We start from the raw sequence: 16,792 nt of genomic DNA, 5'->3' as shown, positions 1-16,792 counted from the left end.
AAAAAAATTGTTCTTCCCTTTTTAATTTGATTTCAAATTTGCATCTTTTTATTCTCTGTTTCCACTTCATTTTGTTGGGGGGGAGAAGGGGTGCGGCTTCGGGGTGGGATGGTTTGGGGGGTGAAGAGGGAAAGAGAAAATATAAAATTTGGATAGTGTTTTTCATTTTTTCCGGCAAAGAAAGACGTGGATGGTAATTTCCATTTTTCTGGTAAAAAAAAGATGAAAGGTAATTCTACATTTGAAAAATTAATATAATGACAAGCAAATTAAAAGAAGAAGGAGGAAGAGGGTATTTGGTAAAAACAATTTGGTTGTGGAGTGGAGTGGTAAAGTGGTGGAGCAGTGACATCTCTTTTGAAAGAGATGAAAGAGAAAAAGATTGCTTTTTTAAAAAAAAAATAATAAAGAAAAAAGAAAAATATTAAAACATTGATTCATGCATCCAACAAGGTGTGAATCACACTTTTGTGCCAGCATAAAGTGTTTAAGTGGTTCAAATTTAGAACAGTAAAAGTGTTCAATGGGTACAAGAATAGATTGAAGTATCTAATAAATTTAAGGAGCTATCGATGACTTAGGCTTTTCATTTATCTTCTCCTTACTGATGGGATTCCTTCTATACTACTAATCCAAATTAACAACACTTTTTTCTACTATATTAGAAAAGGATTAGTTTCAACATGTTAGTTTTTAGTCATTAAATAAAACTTTGAGGATGTTATGATCTTTGAAACACTTTGCAAGATTTGCTTGTTTAAGTGGGTTGTCATCTATGCTTAGCAATTTAGACCTTATCAATAACTCCAAAAAAGAGTCACATTTTTCTGTTAAATTAAATTACAAATAATGCCCTAAGGTGAAGAATATGGTGGGACCATTGAGCTTTCCAAACTGACATGTGGACATAACAATTGTGCTATAATTTCCTCCATATATTTTTCATTTGAATTTGAATTTGGTGGAAAATAATTACTTATTTATACCCAAATTAATATTAGGTGTATAAATTACTTTACTTTAATTAAATCCATATATGTTTCATTTTCATTTGAATCTGGCGAAGGATAATTACTTATTCATACCCAGGTGTGTTTAAAGTGTGTAAATTTATTGTAATTAAGTAACTTAATAAGGTAATATTTATATTAGTTAATCATAATTAAATACTAGAACTTTATGTACACTAGAGTAATACATTCCGCTTCATTTTTACTTGACTGATTGACCATTTTTCTTTTTACTTGTTTATTAACAAATCAATAGAGATTTGTTATTAGGGTAGAAAGTTAGTAGAGGTGAAGGTTAGTAGAGGTTTAGCGTGTTATGTTGTGTATTATGTTTCTATTATCATACTATTTTGTGGTTCTTATTGTTTCTTTCTTGTAGACGTCACATTTGCTCTACTTATTAACTGTCATGCTTTCTTCATTATTTCTCCGTCTTTTTTCTTGGGCTTGAGGCATTTGAACCGAGGGGCTTTCGGAATCGGCCTCTCTAACTCCTCGGGGTAGTGGTAAGGTCTACATACACTCTACACTCTATCCTCCCAAGACCCCACTTAGTAGGATTTCACTGAATATGTTATTGTTGTTGTATTAAATAATTACGTAAAGTGATAACAATCAATTTAAAATATAATTAATAAGATAAATTTATTAAAATAAACTCCTCAAATATGTTTTTGGTCAACAACAACTAAGAAACTAAGAACATTGATAGCTATGAAAAAATGTATCATTTTTCGATAATGTGTAAATAATAGTACTCTATATGTGTATAAAATGTCGCTCTTGGTATCTAATGGTATAATGTTTTCATGAATATAAACAATTTATCATTTGACAATCATTCGCTATCGAGGAATTGTACCGAGCTAAAATAAAGAATGATGAAACCTGTGGCCAGGCATAAATAGAGCTTATTCAATTTTTAGTATGTGATACTATGAGCATATGATTAATAATCACTTAGGATGTGTTCAGTTTGATGAATTTTTTTTTTTTTTAAAGTGATTCTAGAAAAATAAATAGGCATCTTACTTAATTTGTTGTATTCGCTATAGAAGCAAAATATTTTATTCTAAAAATATTTGTATATAATTTAGATAAATATTATGAGAGGTGAAGGCAGAGGGCCAGTGTGGTGATGGTGGAAATGAGGATGCGGAGCTCCATGGGACAAAAATGATGTGTGTTTAAAGAGTGGAAAAATATTATCAATGTAAAATGTCACTTGTGTAACTTTTTTTCTATAAATTATTTTCCTCATTTCAAAAGAACAAAAAAAAAATTCTAAAGAAAATATTTTACAAAATTTTTAACCAACCGAATTTAAAAAAAATTAACATCCTCCATACTAAACACACCCTTAAATGCATCAATTTTCTTTTCTCCAATTTCGCATCAAAACAAAACTAACAAAAGAATAACGTTAAATAATATTGGGCCCATGTTGACATGAGACGTCACCCCTAATATACAAATAAATAAAATATGAACAAAATAAAATTGATCAATTTATTTTTATTTAATTCATTTTCAATCGACCTAAATTCGATTCAGTTGGCTTATTTGTCATTACTAGACAAAATACTAAACTTATAGTATGGTATGATAGATATGTTCAAATATCACCTAAAAGATTCTCCGGACCCTTTTATTAAAAAATAAAAATGATGGAGCATTAAAATTATTCATTTTCTTCTTCTCCCTCTCCTTGAAAGTATTTGCCACCCCCCACCCCTTTTTTTTCTTTTTCTAATGAGTATTTTTTTTGTTAAGTTTGTTTGCCATGTCAAAAGCTACTAATGTTCACTCAATTTTATTAGTCAAACAAATGGAGTATGTATTTAATGGTATAAAAAATTAACAACATAAAGTGTTCAATATGTTTGTTTTAAAGTTAAAAGTGTCAAAAAGAAATAGTGTAAAGTTTAAGGGGCATTGATGTATTTGGCCTAAATCTGGGGAGAATTAGACTTTTATATCAAACTACAGGTACAAGTGTGATTTTCAAATCTTTTGGGCAAATAAATAAACGCTTCCCCATTTATTTACATTACAAATTACAGTAAGTTCTCTGAAGCTTCAACCAAATTGACGGCAACTGTTGGAGTTTTCTCCGGGAAGCAAAAGGCAAGCTGTTCTCAAATTTTGTATTTTGCATTATAGACAAATTCTTCTTGATGGGTATCCAATTCTTGGAGAAATTTCTTGTTTTAACATCACCATTGACTTCTGCCTACACACTGTTTGATGAAATTCCTAGGCCAATTTGTCTCCTTCAATTATTAAATACTTACTATTTGATTGAATGAAATGGACCATTATAAATTGTGGGTATTCTGCATTTTGTTTTTTCATTCATTGGAAATGATTGAATTAGTCTTAATTGTTTGCTCAATTTTGGTTTGAACCAAAATAAACTATGAGTATGCTGCATTTTGTCTCATTCTTTGGAAGTAATTGAAGTACTATAATTTTTCTGCTCAATGTTGGGCTATATTGTTTCCATAAACCTTACTCTGTTTCAGATGAATGTGAATCTCCATTCCTGTAATGCAACTAATGGCATGAAAGTAAGAAATCATTCTAAAATTTGTCTTTTAATGAAAAGATGCTATGGATGAAACCATGTATTAATTTGTTCCACACTTCCACCACCTGGAACATTTTGCTATGGAATAATTTTACTCTTTCTATCATCAACAAACAACAAAAACATACCCATCATAATTCCACAAGTTGGGTCTAGAGAGAGTAGTATGTATGCAAACAATCATTCCCCTACCTTTATGGGATAGAGAAGTTGTTTCCGCTAGACCATTGGCTCAAAAGAACAGTTTTTGAAGCAGGATTGCAAGAAAATATGATGCTCGTTCTATCACCCAAAAGATAATAAATACAAATATGAAGGTTTGAATGCATTGCATTAGTTTATGTTGGTCTGCTTCCAATTTATTTGGTTATTCCTTCTTGAAGAATTAAATCTAATAAATTTTAGTTAAAAAAAATAAAAATAAGTGCAAAATAAAAAAGATAACTTGAGAGAAAGGGATTTCTTTTGATTGCTATTGTTGTAAATAATGGAATAGCAATGTGTTCAAAGACATTCTAGTGATGAGTAAAAAATGGTTTAACTTGTACACTTAAAGAGGAAATTAACAGAATCCCCCAAACCCCTCAAACCTCTCGCCATTTTCCGTCGTCAAAGCAACGTCGCCAACTTCTCCGGTGAGTTCACTCTCTCTTTCTCTCTCTTTTCATCTTCCATGCTGTTACTCGTCTTTAATTTTCTCTCTCTAGAAAAAAATGCTCACTGTTTTTTTTTGAAAAAAAAAGAGATAGACAATTTTTGGATTTTGAGATGTGAGTTCTCTTTTTCGTTTGGTATGATTATTTCAACTATTGGATTCCTTTGGCGTTTTGTTTGGGTATAAGAAAAGAATTTAGATTTTCTAATATCGAAGAGCTGTAGTCAACCCTCTGGAAAAAAAGAAGGAATAGTTATCAGTTATGCTTCAATAGTAAAGGGTTAATATAATTTTTATCCTCCCGAAATCCTTGTTTTGCCGAATCATTGTTTCTTTGTGCAAAATGATAGGTTCATATAATAGCTTTGAAGATTCATACTATTTGATAATTAACTATAGTTAGTCCAATTATTATAGTTAGTTCGTTATGTTTAACAACAACAACAATTCCCCCACAACAGTTCCACCCCAATCTAAACCCAATTCCAATACACAAATAACATTCTAACAGGCCCACAATACAACACATACATCTATGGAAATATACTTAACAGATACCCAACCGACCCAATCCTGCATTTCCTTTTACAAACCCAACAATATACTTACAATAAATAAAGCATTACAAACCCAAAACCCATTTCCCTTTTCATACAATACAATACAATACAGCACTACCGACACACCTCACCCCCTTAACTCCAAACGCAGCAACAACAACAACCCCTTAGCGGCAACCTGCAATTTTGTTCTTCTACGTAGAGTTTCGAAGACGTTTGAATTGAATCCCAAACGTACACCTCACCAATTCGAGATTCTTTCCGCCAAGATTTCATGCCAATACGTTGGAAATTCGTACAATTTGTTGCTCTCTAAGAAAGATTTGAATTTCACCCTCAAATTCCATCCCGTTTTCGACCTAATCTTTTCTATAAATTCCCCTGTCGTCTTCACTGTTTAGGGGATTGGGAGAGATGTTTTTTGGACCCTCTAAAAATACACAATTTCATCCGAAACCTCTCAAATAGCTTGACTAAACCTATTTTCGGAGTCAAAAGCTTGGGTATTTTTGTTGTTCCAATTCAAACGACGAAGCTCCATCGTGGTGGTGGAATCGTCTCCAGTAGTGTCGCTTCCATCAAAAGCTAAACTCTTTTTTTTTTCAAAAAGGTAAACTCTCGTTTCTCTCTTCACTTTTCTTTTGGCTTCATATGCATTTAGATTCTTGTATTTGAAGTTCTGTATTCTGCTTGCTAATTGTTTTTCCTATATTGTGGTTTTGTGATGGATGTTCTGTGATATGGTTCTACACGAAATCTAGCAAATTTTCATCACCTACTTCTGATCAACACTTTTTTTTTGAACTAACATAAGCTTAGCTTTGAGCATGTATTTCAAAAGTTCTAAAATCTGATATTTTTCCGCGTATTCACTTTCAGTATGTCATGAACTTACTAGAGCATATATCTTTCTTTTCACCAGTTTGATTTCTTGCATAATATCTTGCTCCTTAAAATCAAAATATGCTGTGTTTGCCTATCTAAGTTTAATAGTTTAACATGTGTGATTGAACTAGCCTTTGTCTCTGTTAAAACTGTTGGTTTCAGTCTAATCTTGTTGTTATTTGTAGCCTGATTGTTATTTGAATAGCTTCACGTTGATGTCCTTCGTTCTGGTTTAAGGCTAGAGTCTAGATTGTAGTTCGTCTCGAATCAATGGCTTGTGTAAATTTTATATTCGTGTAAGCTCTAGTTTGTTTACTTGTTTGTTTTATCTAGGAAGTTAGCTTGTTTTAGGCTCGATTTCTATTCATCTGATTTAGTCTTGCTTCAAAAGTTGGTTATCTGAATTCCAATTCCTCCCTTTTGTTGTTTGGTTCGTTAAAAGTTCTGTTTTGGTTTCTTCAAGTCTATAACCTTACCATGAATTCATTCAACACGCTCAATGAAAAACAGGTTGAATAATTACATTTTTTTAAAAACTTACGAGGAATTATATTCATATTCTTTTAAACCATAAATAATAATATTATAGTAAATGAATATTTTATGAGTAAAAAATGGTTTAACTTGTATAACAGAACCCCAAACCCCTCAAACCTCTCGCCATTTTCCGTCGTCAAAGCAACATCGGCAACTTATCCGGTGAGTTCACTCTCTCTTTCTCTCTCTTTTCATCTTCCATGCCGTTACTCCTCTTTGATTTTCTCTCTCTAGAAAAAATGCTCACTGTTTTTTTTTTGAAAAAAAAGAGATAAGACTATTTTTGGATTTTGAGATGTGAGTTCTCTTTTTCGTTTGGTATGATTATTTCAACAGTTTGATTCCTTTGACGTTTTGTTTGGGTATAAGAATAGAACTTAGATTTTACGCTTCAATAATAAAGGGTTAATATATTCACGAGACAGACCTGCAATATAATTTTTATCCTCCCGAAATCCTTGTTTTGCCGAATCATTGTTTCTATGTGCAAAATGATATGTTCATACAATAGCTTTGAAGATTCATACTATTTGATACTTGGTTTAGGAATAAACTTCTCTGCTTTTCTTCCTGAAAGTCCGTGCCACAATGTAGAGAATATGGTGAAATGTACGGATGTACCTTAAGTTAAATTAACTATAGTTAGTCCAATTGTTAGTTATAGGTAGTTCGTTATGTTTAACAACAAAAACAACAATGGAAGTGAAGAAATCATGACAAAACATTCTAGTCTTACATATAAAACTAAACTCGAACACTATCCCAAACCAAATCTAAATGTTCTTTTTTCTCATTAACATTTCTTTTACCAGCTTCCTACACTCCATCAACCTTAATTGTTGATGAGAAACAGAGCAAATTGGTGACACATGCTTTGAAAACTTCTAGAAAATGACTAGTTTGAGTTTTTCAAATCTATAATTTCACCTTCTGACTAATGTCTCTCTCCTATGTTTTCAAATAAGAAAATTGTTATTTGAAATAATGTGGTTATTTGGTGGATTTAGTTGTCGGAATTAGTTTAAAAGTAGTTAGAGCTAATGTGGTTTAGTTGTTAAAGTAGGTTGAGGCAAACCCTTGTCGCCTTTCGCTGTCCAAAACATTGCTTTTAAGAGAGAATACTCAACCCATGAATATTTGCACGCTTGTTTTTGAAATAGTTTGGCCTACTTTTAGTTTATTCATTTGATTCCTCTGTGATTATGCATTGGTTTTTTTTTTTTTTGCCTACTTCCTAGTTTATTCTGTTGATTCCTCTGTGATTAGGTTTTGGGGTGGTTAGATTGGTTGTATCTATGCAATTACAATCTTTGCAAAACAGATACTCCCCCATTCATCTTTGCATCTTATTCTAAGGGCCATAAGGGCCCCTATGGCCATGATTTGACATCCGGTTGATTTCAATTTAGATCTCAAAAGTTGTATTTTTTCTTATAAACGTGAAAGGCCCACAATTTTGTAAACTATCAAAACTTCCCCAATTCTTACAAGCTTACCAAATGAGCAAAGCTTAGTCTATAAATAAGGACTAAGGTATCAGAATATCATTAGGCACCACATTAAGAAATCTCATATCTCCATGTTTGTTTATAAATAAATGTTTGCGATCACATGCTATTACAAATTTTCATATACACATAATTTTACAAAGATACACTAGTCCAATAAATCAACGATAGTAGTAACTTGTTATTCATTCATATAATCCTCTCACAGGTACATGCAATCTCTTCACGTCAACCAAGTCGTTTCTTGCAAAATTAAAAATTATAGATCTTTTTTGTAAAATATAAACTTACAGATCAAGTTTTTAAGTTTTAAAATAGTTGAATTCACAAATTTTGTATAATTAAACAAACTGCCTATATTAAAATTAGTAGCAGTGGAAGATGTAGTTTATAGTCAATCGGTTCAACTGATCCACAATTTTGACATGGAATATATATATATATATATATATATATATATATATATGTAAAAGAATACCAAAATTTTTAAAAATAAAATAATTTTGAAAATATAATGAGTTCACTTATTCATAATAGTGCAACCGTCTTCGTGAAACCCTAAATCTACCCCTCCCAGTCTGTACCTTGCCGGACAAGCTTACATGCTCCCTTCATGTTGTTTTCTACCTGCGTTTGCCTTAATGTCAGACCCATCTTCCTATTATGTTGTCCACATAATTGTAAAAGGAAATAAATGGAACATTACCTCTCTTGATCTGAAATGAGACATTATTTTTCAAATATGCTTAAGAGAAGCTTGCACCCAAGAGTGTGGCCTAGGGGTCAATAAAGTGAGGTTGAGAACCTTGAGGTTTCAAGTTCAAATTCTACCGGAGCCAAAAACACTGATTTCTTTTGATCTATTCAAACTTTGGTAGACAGAGTTACTTGACATTTGTGTTCGTGGGAGGTAGCAGGTGTCATGCTGGAATTAGTCGAGGTGCGCACAAGTGAGACCAAAACCTCGATGTTATTAAAAGGAAAAAAGAAAATATATTTAAGAGGAGCATCACAATTTTGGAGAAAATGGTATTGCCTAAGAGTAGATTTGAACATTAGGGGGTTCTTGCTTGTCTGTAACTTCCTTGATGATGTGGTTCATTTTCAGTAGCCTACTGGGGATTTGGTTCTATTTCTAACTGAAGCCGCAGGAGTCTGGTAAAAAGAACTCCCCTTGGTCAATTAAAGTGAAGGATAAAAGCGAGTCTTAAATGATTTGTCAAGTTGTACATCTTGCTCAACTCTCTCTTTTTTGCTTGATTTGTCACTTAGATCTGATAAGCCATCATATAGAAGGTTGCTTTGTACCCAACTTTAGCTCTCTGTCACAAGTAGTACTAATTAGCTCCAGGGTGAGAATCCAAACTGCATTTCTCGAAGATGAGAAGTACTTGCTGAATGTTGAGCTCTATCTGAGATTTTTTCATATTTCAATTAACCTCCTTGATGATACTTCTTTTGATACATCTTTGTTTCCTCGAGCAGAAATGGTGATTTCTCCACCAGTTAGGCCAGACAGACTGCTGAAGTATCTCAAACCTTACGTGTTAAGGATGCACTTCACAAACAAGTATGTAAATGTTCAAGTAGTTCACACACCAACAGCAACAGTGGCTGCTTCTGCAAGCACACAAGAGAAAGGCTTAAGGCTTGCCATGGTAGAATCAAAAGAAAATACTAGAGATGTTGCTGCTGCAGCAAAAATAGGCAAGTTGTTGGGAGAGCGGTTGCAGGCTAAAGGAGTTCCTGCCATATCTGTTTTCTTTAAGAAAGAACAAAGATACCATGGAAAGGTCAAAGCAGTTATTGATTCGGTGAGAGAAGCAGGCATAGAATTGGTTTGATTGCATTTCCTTTCCTCTCCTAGGCAAAGGATTTATATGTTCTATTAACTCTACTTGGGACAATTTGCTTGCCTCAGTTGTTGCAATTTGCAATGTATAAGATGTCATTTCTGACATTCCTTGTGTTTTGAAGATTCTATTCCAAGAACAAGGTTCATAGTCTCGTCGCCCCATATTTTGCTGTCTGCAATTTGGAGTTGCTTTTCTAATCAACAAGAAAATGATAAAATTTGTTCCCTGAGTTGGTATTTTAACATTTGTGAAATGAAACAACAGTTAGTTCCTGTCTTTTTACTGCATTGAAAGGAAATTTTGAATCAGGTCATCTGTTGGGTGACTTGGGTCCATCTCCTAAGTGACTTAAACTTGATCTCACTTCCTGTGATAAACTCTTGTTTCTAGGACTGTTTGATTACCAGTTCTATAAATCATGGAAGTAGTGAATATTTCTGTATCCTCTACTTCTCCCTTGAATAACTAAGCAAAACGTATGCTGGGGGTTTATGTAGATCTGAGAAACTTAAGGGAAATATATTGTTCTGTCTGCATGTTATATCAATGGTAAGGTATTCCTTGGTTTCAACCAAAGAAAGTTAAGTTTTGCTGAGATTAGAAAAATGTATCATTATATGGCCTCTCTTTCGATGTAGTTACCATGAGACACAAGACTTCTGCCAGATGTCAATGTGAATGGCATGCCATATTTCTTTCTTAAATTGAAAGATCTACGTGGAATTTGCACTCATCTCATAGTATCTTACATAAATTATAAGTAGTAGTACTTTAGATCTTTCACAAAATTAAGAAGTGGAAGTTTACAATGTCGAGTTTACTGTTGCCCTTATATATAAAAGGCTTTCAAGAATCATGCCCTTTACCTTAAGTTATGAGTAGTTTTGGAATGAAAAGTTCTATCTGTGGAAAAAGCAACAGACATCAAAGAAGGAAAGGAGAGAAAACCTTGGGATGGAAGGATTTTCTGTTTAGTGGCACATTCATCTGACCTTTTGCAGTTTGACATGGTTGTTGTGGCTCCAGTTTGCTGCTTCTTAAAGATAGGCAGATGCCTCTGTTCTTTTTCGGTTTATGTTAAATCTTTGCTAGGAAAGTTAGTCGCACAACTTGATGTCAAGATTCAAGAATATACTTGAGAGTAGCTGAAATACTTCTTTCAAAGAGTATATATGTCAAAATAGGCACTTGTCTAGTCTGGAGGAGGAAATTAATTAACAATAGTGTAATGGATGCTTAAGACCAGCCTACCAATGTTGAGAGTTTAGCTAAATGCTTGGGAAAAGTAATTCATGATTGTGACAATCTGATGGATTAAGATGCCAGTCTAATGCATTGAAACAGATTCATGATGCGTAACTTTGTGAAATAATTTGGATAGCTGGATGGAGTATTGTGATGTATGATTGAAGCTAAGACGGAGGTTAGAAGATGGAAGACATAAGAAAGCATTGCATTTCAGTTGTCATGATTTCATTTCTTATGTGCCAAGTGAATGCTCTTTTTGCTGGGTGGCTGATATTTGCTTCTAAAAAACTTAGACAATTGAAGAGGTATATATGACAAAAAGAGAAAAAAGAAGATGTACTTGAAGAAACAATATCTGGTTTGGACTTTGATACTCTGGGGAATATGCCTAGTATGTATTTGACTACTCTGAAAGAGAATGTCAAATGTGAAAATTATGTACTGAAATCATAAATTGTCAAAAATTATTTAATGGATATAATGGATATATAAGAGTTATATGGTCGATCCAAACTGATTTGGGATTAACACATAGTTGATTGATATTTATGGACACTTCAGCTAGCTGTCAAGCTTTCTTGTAGATTTCTAATGCCTGTTAATATAGGTACATATCAAATACAGATAGATGTAAGTATTTAGTATTGGAACGTGTAGTTTTTGCTAATTTTTAGTGTAACTTGAAGAATTCATATGATGTACCCATATCCATATATCAACTTTTCGACATGGGTACATGTAGGTAAGCGAATGATCCATGCAACGTTGATTTTGGAAAGTCAAATTCGATCAAATATCTTAAATCCATCATCTAGAATAGTGGGGACATTGATGATGATGCCAACATCGCATTGGGACGGCATGAATGAAAGGGAGGCTTGCCTTTGGAGTTCTGTGTGATAAGAATGTACCACCTAAACTTAAAGGTAAGTTCTACAGAATGACGGTTAAATTGGCGTTGTTATATGGAGTGAAGTGTTGGCCAGTAAAGAACTCTCATGTTGCATGTTGCGAAGATGAGGACGCTGAGATGGATGTATGGACACACTAGGAGTGATAAAATTAGGAATGAGGTTGCTCGGGAGAAGGTGGGAGTGGCCTCTGTGGCAGACAAGTTGAGAAAAGCAAGAGTGAGATGGTTTGGGCATGTGCAGATGAGGGGTGTAGACACCCTAGTTAAGAGGTGCGAGCGGTTGGATTTGGGGGTTATGCAGAGGGGTAGGGGTAGACCGAAAAAGTATTGAGGAGAGGTGATTAGACAAGATATGGCGCTACTCCATATCACCGAGGAAATGACCTAAGATAAAAAGGAGTGGAGGTCGCGGATTAGGGTAGAAGGCTAGTAGAGATAGAATAGTGTTTTGCTTTGTGTCGGTTTAGGGTTGGTAGTAGGTCTAAGCGTGCCATTATAGTTGTGTTGCTATTGCGTTTGATTATCATATCATTTTGCTATCGTTATTGTTCTTGTCTTGTAAAATTTGCATCGCTTTTCATTTTTTTTTGTCATTATGCTATATATATTGTTTTTCTCTCTTACTTGGGCCTGTGACTTTTGAGCGTACATCATATCTTCCCATACTGCACTTGTGAAATTTCATTAAATATGTTATTGTTGTTGTTGTTATTTTGTGCATATGATCTTGTTGTTTCCAAATAAAAGAATCTCTATTTATAGGATAATAATTTTTCGGAAGACAAAACGACATAAAATGGAGTTAATGAATTAATTCATGACTTTTAATATCAAAATATGTATACAAAAGAAGAAGAATGAATCTGATATCTTTTTTCAAATGTGTTTCTCAAGATCATTCACTTTGTAAAACCAAAAGTCTTTACTATGTTAACTACAATCATTGTTTCAAAATTTTTGAAACACAAGTTCTTCCACCTATCTAAATTTATCTATCGATATATATTATTATAAAAATGCGAATATAAATGTTGATTAATCAAAATATCCACTAAAAGTCAATTTTACTTATTTGTCCTTTTAAGTTAAAATTTCTTCCATCTGAAAAATTATTAATGGGTATAAATGTAATTTTTTATTAGGACTAAACAAAACATATTTCTATTAGGACTAAGTTTATTGCAGGATACATATTATTCTATTAATATTAGGACCGTAACATTAAATCTATTTCAAGTAAACTATGAGTAGGAAATTTCTACACGTTTTATAATATTAGTTGACCAAAATATTCGTTAAATATTGAACGATTTTTATATCCTTAATGAATAAATATTTAATAGTTATAACTTTAATTAATTTTAAAGTCCTACATATTTGCATAATAATTAAATAACAATTATTTAAAGAAAATAGTAAATGACAATTTTGTCTATTGTAGAAAAATAGTAAATGATAATTTTATTTAATATTAATTTTATCTAATATAGAGTGGGCAAAATGTTCAATCAACAATTCAATGAGATACAACCTCCCGTCAAGCTGATTCGAGACCCTACTCCTGAATTCCAGGTCGGATTGGGGTCGGATCTAAATTTGAGTGTCGGATCCCGAGTAAGAAATCAAGGTAAGATCTCGGAAAGGGTATCAGGGTTGGATCCCGGATTAGGTGTCAGAGTGGGTTTTCGTGTCAGGTGTCGGAGTTGGGTTTCAATCGAGAGTCTCGGTTGGTCCTAGGTCTAGTGTCAGAGTGAGTCCTTAATCGATCGTCGAGGTCGAGTGTCGGAATTGGATCCTGGTTCGAATGTTGGATCTCGTGGTCAGGTCCTGATTCAAAAGTTGAATTCTGAATTGAGAGTTGGAGTCGGATCCTAGGTCGGAAGTCAAAATTGGGTCCTAGGTCAGGAATCAGGATTGGGTGTCGGGATCAGATCCCGATTCGCAAGTCAGGTCCAAGGTCTGATGTCTGGGTCGGGTCGGGTCGGGTCAGGAGTTGAAAGTTGAGTGGGTTCAGATCTTAATTTGAAAGTCGATTGCAGGGTCGAATCTCAGGTCAGAGTTGGGTCCCGATCTGGTATTCGGATCGGGTCATAGATCGAGAGTTGGTGTCTAAAGTTGGGTCCCGAATCAATGTCGGGGGTCGGATGTTGGGGTCGAGTTTTGAATAGGGTTCAAGATTGAATGTTGAAATCGGATCTCGGGTCGGGTCGTGGGACGAGTGTTGTATCAGGTCCTGGGTCGAGAGTCGGGGTCGAGTCTTGGTTCGAAAGTTGAGTTCAATTCAAGTGTCGGGTGTCGAGGTCGGATGTCGAAGTTGTGTTCTGAGTCGGGTGTCGTGTTGGGACTCTGAATTAGTCATCAAGGTTTTTTGTTGTATGATAATTGATAGGAAGTAACGTGTAAAGCACATTCATAGACACTAGTAATTTTATAAGTATGAATAAATTTAGTGTTAAAATTTTTAAAAATCGAATTTATCAAGTTAAAATTTTGAATCCAATTGTATTACCGGAAGCTACAATTATAAACGTGTATGCATAACCCAAAAATCAAATTAACATTGATAAAAGGTTCTTGATATATCAATAGTATGAATGTATAACTTGAGAAATTTTAATATAGAGCCAGGGTTGAAGTTCTTCCGTCCACACTAAATAACTAAGACTACAAAGATAGCCCGCTCTTCTTATAAATATAAAAATTGTACATTCATTGGAAAGGAAAAAAAAATAAAAAAATAAAGGTACATATAATAATTCCTTATATTAGCATAACTAAGAAAATAAGATTTTCCAATATAAATACGTAAAAAGTAAAACCAACACGCTAAGAAGTATAAAACTTGTATATTTATACTAGGGGAAAAAAGGAGGATCCAATACAGAAATAAGGACATATCACTTGTTTATTAACATGAACTTCTCTTTGAGCTCATGGACTTAAAAACAAAAATAAAAACAAAAGCAACTAAACTCCAATAAATTACAACTCCATAAGCACAAAGTAAATACATATTTTTTTTAAAAAATATTGAAAATAATCTACACGAAAAATAACAGTATTGTGCAACATATAAATTGCACCGAGTGGAAAATCAAAAAAAAAAATTGCTCAAGAAATATCATGTCACAAGAGAAAAAAATAGTTGAGCATTCTCAAGACTTGGCGGATCTACATTCAAATTTATGAGTTTAAAGTTTATCTTCTTTCACATCATTTGTCATCCCCCAAAGGTGGATCTACGTTTAAATCTTCTTTGTCGAAAAATTACATTATTTATATAACATTATTTTTTTGATTAATACGTATGTATTTAATATTGAATCCCAACGGCCTACCTCAATGTTAAAGGGGTTCAGAATTTCGCACTGTGTGCGTGTTTGCATGTTTGAGTCCAAGCTAATAATATTCTTGCAAGGCAAAAAAGAGCTCAATAGATGATATACCACTTAACTTTGTCATTTAAAATTGATATATTTTTCATTATAAAAGTGGTTTGCTTCTAGTCTTATCATAACAAAAGTGGCTCATATATATCCACATCGTTATAACTTATAATAATGGCTCACATATATTCATATCATTATAAAAGTGGCTCACATATTTTCATCTAGCGGAAGTGAAAAAAATATTTTTTTGATTTTTAATTTTAAGAAAATTCATGTATGAGTATATATGATCCTTCTCACACATGATTTTTTTTTGACTTCTCTAATTATCATTATTTGAGTTTCTTATTCTTATTTTAATTTTTTCTTTCATTCTTTAGTATAAAAATATGAAAAATAAAAAGAAAGAAATGTGAATGAAAAAGATAAAAAAAAAAGTAAGAAAAAAAATTTAAAACTACTTTTTTCGACTATATTGCAATTTATATTTTGTATCTCTAAAAGAATTTAGGCCACCTATGATAAATTTTACAAGACAATTAGTGAAAATAAATTTGACCATCAAAATAATAAATTCAAATTAGTTGTTGAATCAAATAAGTCAAAAAAATACGTGTGAGAAAAATCAAATATATCCCTACATGAATATTTTTAATATAAAATTAAAATTTTAAATTAATTTTTTCGCCTTTTTAGACCAAAACAATATATATGAGTTATTTGTGTAACAGTAGTGTATATATAAACTACTTTTATAACAATGTTGAGGGCATATCATAACTAGGGGTGTTTATAATTCGATTTGGATCGGTTATTAGTTAAAATCAAAATCAAATTAATTTAATCGGTTTTTAAATTTCTAAAATCAAACAAAAAAAAACTATTGGTCCGCTTATTGTTGGTTTGGTTCAGTTTTTTTGGTTTGAAAATAATAAGTATGTTGAGGGTATACGCATCTTAATAAACACAAACACTTAATACATGAACAATCCATAGAAAAGTTATTGTGAATTCAATTACGCAATACTAGAGTTATCATTTCGAACACGAACAAAATGATTTTAGTTAAATAATACTAAAGTCATTATACATCAAAAATCAAAAGATTAATTTTTTATAGAAAAAATAATCCCAAGCTCAACAATTGAGAGACTACCCAAGGAGGGATACAAGAAAATTATATATATCAAAATTTTAAGTGTTGGATTTGAGAAAATAGTAAAGTTAATTTAAATTTAATAAAATATTTATATTTTATTTATGAATAATATATAAATAATTATATATATATATATAACTTCTCAGTTCAGTTTGTTATTTTTGAGTTTTTTTTTTAATAAATCAAAACCAAATCAAATTATATCGGTTATCAAAATATAAAACCATACCAATATAAACCAAATCAAATCAAACCTCAAATTTTTTAATCGATTTAGTTCGGATTACGATATGAACAAGTAACAACCCTAAATTCATAGCTTTAGTTTTATACGTTTTAATTATTTTTTTGTAAAGGGAAAAAGAACAAATATACCTCCGAACTATTGTAAATGGTATATGTATACCATTCGTTATACTTTAAGGGGTCGTTTGTTGTAAGGAATAAACATAAATAGTCTCGGGATAAAACAATAGTAAGAG

At 32.4% G+C, this 16,792-nt stretch overlaps 1 protein-coding gene across 3 annotated transcripts; it reads left to right on the top strand.

Moving 5' to 3' along the window:
• Positions 1 to 3,016: 3,016 nt before the first annotated feature.
• LOC129891330 (uncharacterized) lies at positions 3,017 to 9,883 on the top strand. 3 transcript variants are annotated; one of them, XM_055966649.1, is made up of 3 exons: positions 3,017 to 3,137; positions 6,336 to 6,399; positions 9,231 to 9,883. In XM_055966649.1, the coding sequence occupies exon 3, from the start codon at positions 9,233 to 9,235 to the stop codon at positions 9,587 to 9,589; it is 357 nt and encodes a 118-aa protein (XP_055822624.1). In that variant the 5' UTR covers positions 3,017 to 3,137; positions 6,336 to 6,399; positions 9,231 to 9,232; the 3' UTR covers positions 9,590 to 9,883. The 3 variants fall into 3 exon arrangements, with proteins under 3 accessions (XP_055822624.1, XP_055822623.1, XP_055822625.1); XM_055966650.1 differs by lacking the exon at positions 3,017 to 3,137 and adding an exon at positions 4,211 to 4,235; XM_055966648.1 differs by lacking the exon at positions 6,336 to 6,399 and having other exon boundaries at positions 3,019 to 3,137.
• Positions 9,884 to 16,792: the final 6,909 nt, after the last annotated feature.

This window comes from Solanum dulcamara, chromosome 6 (genome assembly GCF_947179165.1).
Source record: "Solanum dulcamara chromosome 6, daSolDulc1.2, whole genome shotgun sequence".
NCBI lineage: Eukaryota > Viridiplantae > Streptophyta > Magnoliopsida > Solanales > Solanaceae > Solanum > Solanum dulcamara.
The sequence above is the reverse complement of the archived record's forward strand: the minus strand, read 5'-3'. Positions and strand labels throughout refer to the sequence as shown.